Genomic DNA, 7208 nt, shown 5'->3' on the forward strand with positions numbered 1-7208 from the left:
TGACACACATACAGGATGCTTTGCAAGTATTCATGAATACATGTGCATTAGTAAAGATACTGTTGTGTACAGTGCATTTATGTAAACCTAACTATAACCTATATCATTCACAGTGTGTAGCCAAATTTTGTTAAAATTGTGCTAACTTTATGTAAAATTCTGCCAAAGAGCCACACTGTTCTAACATAACAAAAGTATTGTGCAAAAGTCTTGAGTCACCTCTCATTTCTTCCTGTTTATCTTCCAGTGAGCCACGCTTTGTTGTCATTTTTCAAAGTGCAGCAGTTCTCCAGGCTTTCTGAAGGTCTTTGGCTCATCGTGGCTCATTCAGTAGAAGTAATAATTAATAATAAATGCTCCTAACTCAAGAGAAGAAGCAGTGTTGTGTTTACACATAACAGACAATTTAGCAACGCATTTTAAATTCTATCTTTAGCACTTTGTTAGTAGTAGCCTGACACAAAAGTTTGCCATTTTCATACTTTCTTTAGTTGAATCAGATGAAAAATGCCAGAGCTAACACAGTTTGACAGATATAAAATAGTATTTTTGCTCTAACACAGTGATTCCTAAAGAGCTATTAGTTAACTGATCTCAGTGTAGTGTGCAATGTGTCCTTAAAAACACTGAAGAAACTGCATAAGTGGAGGACAAAAGAAGTGATAAGACCAAAAAATGTCAGGCTTAAAAAAAAAACAAACAAACTGTAGCCTCGCTTTGATTAATGCAGAAAAGACATTGATTCATTATGCAATAACATGTGGAAAGCGTCTCATTTACAACAACTTCATGCTGAAAATGATCCCAAACATTACAAATGCATTAAAAGGACAAACTTTCATACTGCGATGGATGTTCGGAGAGTAACTTGGGTCAACCTGTCTTGCCCAGTGATATTTGGCATGCAGACTGGAGCAGCCAGGGATCAAACCACCAACAGAATAGTAGATAACCTGCTCTACTTCCTGAGCTACAGCCACCCCAAAGCTTACAGCAGCTGGTATTCCCAGACGGTCTTTCATCCAAGTGCTAACCATCCCCTACCCTGCTTAGCTTCTGACTTCAGCTGAGACTGGGCATGCTCAGGGTGCTATGGTCATAAACTCTAACAATAACAGCACTGTATTTCATGTATGATTGCAGGTGTTTCAATATATTGTTGTGCCTATTTCCCATTTTTCTGACAAGGAGGTGGCTCAAGACTTTTGCACAGTAAATTCTGAAAGAAAACACAATGGAAAAGGCAAAAAGCTTAAAATTGCAACTGAACTTAACTCTTTAACTTTTAATGAATCGACCTTGCCTATTTCACAGATTTGTGCTTCTGACTTCTCTTAACTTAAAAAACAAACAAACCATACAATATGTATTTGCATTTGTGATATTCATCACTGACTTTTTCTCTACTTTATTTCCAGAGTTGAATTTTTTCTCTTTTCTTCAAGGGGACAATCATCCGGTACGTACAGCAGTGTTTGATATTGTGTAAACGTGGCTGAATTTAGCAGCTGAAACACTTTGTTGTTTTCAGTAAAATCCTGGAAGCCTGTGAGAACAAAATGTTCAAAACGTGCTTATGGAAAAAAAAGAAAGCAAAAGCTTTGTTTTTAGCCCTCCTCAGAAACAAGCTGCCCTCTTTGTGTTATTTCTCATAAAATGTGTCTGTTACCGAGTGTTCTTATTTCTTCTGCCTCTGGGCTGTAGTCTGTACTGGTTATTTAAGGAGAGATGAAGGTTTGCCAAATGAGAGTGTCTTGCATAGCTTCAGTAGTGCAATATCCAGCTGTTATCTGCATCTGGGATTTCTTCTGCCAGTGAGGATGAATGGGATGCCATATGTGTCTAAAATAGTATTAAAATTCAACAGCAACTGCACATCAAGAGTCAGTATTGCTTTGCATGAATCCACAGACTTCACAGTGAGGAGTTTTTGTTGGAGAGCGGTTTCGTTGCTTCCTGAAAGTTTTAAATACACCTGTGCTTCAGTGGTCACCTGTAATGACTTACAGGCGTAGGTCAGTTTTACACATTCTTCACAACTGCATGTATCCATACCTGTGACAGCGACTGTACATGCAGTATAATACGTGAGATTTGAGTTAAAGAGTTTTTGGAGAGCTCGCCGTATGTGCCCCCCCTTAGGTATACCTAAGTCTTATCTTACCATACCTAGGTATTACCTTACCTTACAAAGAACCTTGAGATAGATGACTGTTGTTGTGAAGTGAAACTAACAAGATCACACTATACACACTTTAGTAAAATGGAACGCCATCCATCTATTGTCTTCTGCTGATCCGGGGCTGGGTCACGGAGCCAGCAGCCTCCCTCTAAACCTCCTCCAGCTTATCTGAGGAAACAGCAAGGCCAGCGGAGGCCTGCCAAGAGATGGAATCTCTCTGACGTGTCTTGGGGCAACCCTGAGGCCTCCTCCCAATGGGACATGCCTGGAACACCATGCCAAGGAGGCATCCTTGTCAGACACCTAAGCCACCTCAGCTGGCTGCTTTTGATGTGGATGAACAGTGGCTCTACTGTGAGCCCTGCCCAAATGGCTAAACTCCTCACCCTATCTCTAAGGGAGGTCTTCTGAGAAATCTCTTTTCCACCACGTGTATCCATGATCTCATTCTTTCGGTCGCTACCCAGAGCTTGTGACCATATTTGAGCGTAGGCACATCTTTGCTTTTACACTCACCTCTCTCTTCACCATGACAGAGCACTACATTGTCTGTTATTAAACTGTATCTTATGCAGAACAGCTCACCTGCGTGAAATGCACAATGATTGCCTGTTAGAGTTCTGTCTGTTTGTCTGGGATAGTTTAGTAATCTCTTATGTTTCTCTTATTCTTCTGTTATGTTCTCGCTGTTTGAATGTGTTGTTAGTAAATGAGAAACATAAAAGCAGGATATGCAGATGGGTGAATGATATTTGAACTACTCTCAGACTTAAACTGACCCACATCTGGGTCTTTCAGGACTTTGTGCCTCACTAACACCCCCTCCCTGCTTCTGTTTCTGCCTCCTTTCAGCATTACAACATGGTTATGGCAGCAGCGGCGGCTGCCTCGGCCTCAGAAGACCACGAGCTGCTTCTCAACCGCTTCATGCCCTACACCACCTCCTCCTCCGCCTCCCACCTGTTCCTCGACCAATCGGCAGTCTCCTCTGCGCCTTCGCTGACAGCGCCGACCAACGGGGTGAGCAATTCGGGCAGCACCAGCAGCCTGGTCTCGTCCAGCAGCCTCCGTGACACTCATTCGACACACTCGTCCTCACATTCGAGCTCACACTCCTCACACACGCATCCCGGGGTGGTGGCCAGCCGGAGCAGCACTGAAGCTGCGGTGGCGGCTATTTACGGCGGGATACCCGATGTTATATCGTTGGACTGACCCTGGATGAGTGGAGATGACGGCGCGGGCACAGCTGGAATCCAGTAACAAACTCAACCGCGAGGGGTGACTTTTAAGAAACTAGACTGCCCCCCCACCCCACCCCCCGCGAGTCATCAAACCCTGAACATTCGAGGAGCCGTGACGACGAGTCGGTCTCAAGAAGAGCACTAATAATATGAGCGGACAACTGATCCTAGTCCAGTCCCGAGTCATCACTTAAAGGTGTGGACATTGTGTTGGTGTGCTGACTTTAGATCAGAAACCTGTCCAGCATGTGAACCCACGTTACTGCTATACTGGTACCAACCCGGCACAACGAGCAAAGATGCTACCTGAGCAAAAACACAAAGGAGGGGGGGCTCTTTTCTCTTTTTTTTTTTTTTTTTTTTTTTTAAATAAAAACAAAGGAGCGGCACCGTGTACAGAGAACAGAATCTATTTTCCTCTTTTACTTTTGTATGTTAAATCGGGACAATTTCAGTCTAGAGAGCTGCTTCAGTCGTTGTTTGTAAGTGGAGGACTGAGTCGGATTTAATTTTTTTGTGTGTTCTCACACAAACACGAGCTCATTCATATGCCTGTTGCCATGTGGTTTGCTCTCTTTTAGCTATACCCCGTTTCCAGATGTCAGATTTGCATTTCTCCGATCTAAACTTCACTTCTCTCTGCGTGCTGTTCTCTTTTTCTCACGTTCAAATTCACGGCATTTTGTGTCTCTCTCCGACGACGGGAGCTTTTCAGACGCTGAATATACAGTTTATTCATGTGCTAATAATTTTATTATGCTTTTAAGTTATGTATGATATTTAAGCCTTTAGAAATATATATATATATATATGAATATATATGCATTCCCTTTGACCTTCAGGTTGATGCTGTGGGGAGTGTGGAATTAGCCATTTCCATTTTATTTTAATGTTTTTCATTTCCTCTCCTCAATTCCCGCCTCCTTTTAGAGACTCTACCTGCAGACAGCATTTAGAAGTGAAACTATTTATACCTGCCAGTTTAGAGGTTTTCGATGGAACAGTTACAGTTGTTTATTTCATTTGCACAATGCCCCCCCCCCCAAAAAAACGACAAAAAAACCACACACGGTACCTGAATATGATCAAAATAATCAAGAGGGTAGTTTGATCTGTGCGTCACAGTCTTTTCAGTCTGCTGTCCTTCCTTTAAGCCACTTAATCCTCTGCCCACCGTGTCTCGTCTTCTCTGTTGATGATGAAGGTCAAATTGGTGTTGTAGCAGCGCTAGGCCTTTTTAAAGATACAGGCGTCCATAGCACGTGACTAAGCTTAAAGTTGTGCCTGTTCTTTTGTTTTTGGGGGTTTTTTGTTCTTGTTTTTTGCTCAGATTAATGTCTTAAAAGCTTACCCACAACCCCTGGCCCACTTTCCTTTTAATGCATCTTCTGAAGATCAGACCTGTGACTGATATCATCTCAGGAGTTTTATTTGGGAAAAGCAGATAATAGTGGGACACAGTTGAAGAAGGCAATCTCAGCTTGTCCCTTTTTAGACCGGGCACCGAGTCAGATGGTTTAAAAATACATTGCCTGTCTGCTTCTTAAATGAAAAAAACCTCTGCAATGTTCAGAGCGTGATGTGGAAGTGTCAGAACAGCGCAGCGGTTTTAGGACGGCGTTAACGTTCAGCTTAAAAAAGTGAAAGGTTTGCAGTTTTAAGACTGGACACGCTTGCGCTTTCTGCTCCCCTCAGGTTATTAACAGATCCATGTTGCAGAGATCCTCTGTAATCTGGTCACATTACTGGTGACACCGTTAATCCCGGTGCCCGTTCAGCACACCCCACCTCCCCCTTTCTCTGTGTCCTTGAAACTTTCTCAGAGTCCCCTGTTATCCGTCTCTCTTAGACGCTCTTCTTCCAGAGGTCGGACACGGGCAGTTCCCGTCAGAGCCTAATTATCCCCGCCACCGTGAGATAATCGCTTCTGACAGCACAACCCATCACATTAGATCCTCTGCCCTGTCCCTCCACTCTCGACAAACCAGATACACCCTTCCCTGTCTCGCCCTCTGTGTCTCTCTCTTGGCATTTGTAAATCTTTTCCCAGGTCTTCTCATGGGAACCCGCCCCCCACCTCTCAGACTGACTCAGTCATTTGCCAGAACAAGTCTCGTCTGTGTCGTGTATGTCGTACAGTATTTTATTTATTTTGTATTCATATTTCTGTACATTATATTTTTACATAATGTTTGAATTCCATGACTGAGAGTGTGTGAGTCTCTGGGAACTGATGTTATATGACTTTATTTAATGTGCATTTTACTTCTTTGTTTTTTCCCTGCCAGCAGCACAACTTCTCAGAAAGGTGTTGTGTAGTCACTCATAAATGGAAATGACGCGTGTGTGCGTGCGTGTGTGTTTTCTCTGGAGCTGACTTGGGTAATATTTACGATAAGGGCACAAAACACATGCGTTATTACTACGCGCTTGATTTAATGCGCTTCGAGTTCCTGCTGCTTACCGTTAAGAAATGACCGAGTCGGTGTGAGTGAGCACCCGATGGGTTGTCAGTAAACAGTTTAATGAAGAGTTGCTGTAGATATTCGTTGAAATATTGTTTGATTCTGTCAGGAATTTAAAGGTTTTTCTATTCAAGTGGCGGTCACGTGCAGGTTTGGGCATTTTTGCTGCTTTGGCCAGGCGGAAGAAAAACCGTTCAGAGCCTTTAGTGTCAAAAGATTTAAAGCTTTTTGCCGTGTTCCCACAGCTACCTTTAAGCTTTAGCTCATCTCAGTGAAACATTAACCCTTTAAGACCTACCATAGAACCAAGTTCGCCAGAGCTTATATTATATTTTTACATGCTGTGGAGCCATTTTTGGGAGCATTTCAAGTTGCTATACATCAATACAACCATTATAGCCCAAACTTTAATAATATGTCTGCATTAGGTGCATAGTAATTACATAAATTGCAAAAAAGTGCAATAAACTACAAAAAAATTGAAAATCGTTTTTGTTTTTTTAACATATATTTCTAGTTAGAGAAATTTAAGAGGCTTATCCCTCAAAACTGTAAATACAAAAAAGTTACACAAACTAGTTTCCCACCACAGGAAATTTATTTTGAGTGTCTTCATAGTTTTATTTTTGAAATACACCAATTTTTATATACTGCAGGAAAAACGAAAATAAATATTATAGTGCAAATTTGCAAAATAACAGCATATGCATCAAAATAAACTATTTCCAGCAGTGCAATATGAGTCTTAAGCATCCCAGAAACGACACAGAAAGTCATAAAGTCAAACATAACTTTTTAAAACACATAACAAGTAAAACACAAGCTCATAAGGCCCCGATCGTAAAAAACTACATTTCCGCAAAATGACGTCACTTCCGGTTTCGGGCAGGTCATGCGGTCATGTGATAGTTCGCGCTGATGGACGTAGGAAGTGTTACAAACAGCTGATGGATCGGCGAAGCGTGTTTCTGGAATATCATGTTTTTGTTGCTGCAAGTGATTTTTATGCAGTTTTTGCAAAGCTATATGTGGAAGGAAACTGTGACCTAGGACAAGCTGATGGCATAAGATGTAAGTACAACTCCTCCAGTTTCATATGCAAAAAAAATTATTGCGCTAGCTTACTTGGTTGCAGAGCTACCGGGATTTAAAAATAGTTACGCAAAACAGAGCGTGCCCGCTCCGATCGGCTGTAAAGGGTTAATCCCCCTTCAATAACAACAAGAACCTATAATTTAAAAAAAAGAAGAAAAAGGTTCAAATTGACAACAGAGGTAAGATCACCCCAACCCCAGCAGATCAGCTGATTTCAAAGCC

At 42.0% G+C, this 7208-nt stretch overlaps 1 protein-coding gene across 4 annotated transcripts in view; it reads left to right on the forward strand.

Moving 5' to 3' along the window:
- Positions 1-7208, forward strand: part of LOC147339318 (E3 SUMO-protein ligase PIAS1-like) — a 67672-nt gene that overhangs the window by 58390 nt on the left and 2074 nt on the right. For 3 of the 4 annotated variants that reach the window (XM_086292404.1, XM_086292410.1, XM_086292426.1), the window contains 2 exons: positions 1419-1459; positions 3035-7208. The exon at positions 3035-7208 is cut by the window's right edge and continues 2074 nt beyond it. In XM_086292404.1, coding sequence (XP_086148530.1) covers positions 1419-1459; positions 3035-3397 — 404 coding nt within the window. In that variant the 3' untranslated portion in view covers positions 3398-7208. Of the gene's footprint in view, positions 1-247; positions 1372-1418; positions 1460-3034 lie in introns of those variants that run through there. The other variant, XM_086292418.1, reaches the window with a different exon arrangement.

This window comes from Aulonocara sp. 'chitande type north' Nkhata Bay, linkage group LG1, assembly GCF_057382095.1.
Source record: "Aulonocara sp. 'chitande type north' Nkhata Bay isolate Kocher_YH1m ecotype deep benthic linkage group LG1, A_spYH_male_GT1.1, whole genome shotgun sequence".
In the NCBI taxonomy this organism is placed as follows: Eukaryota; Metazoa; Chordata; class Actinopteri; order Cichliformes; family Cichlidae; genus Aulonocara; species Aulonocara sp. 'chitande type north' Nkhata Bay.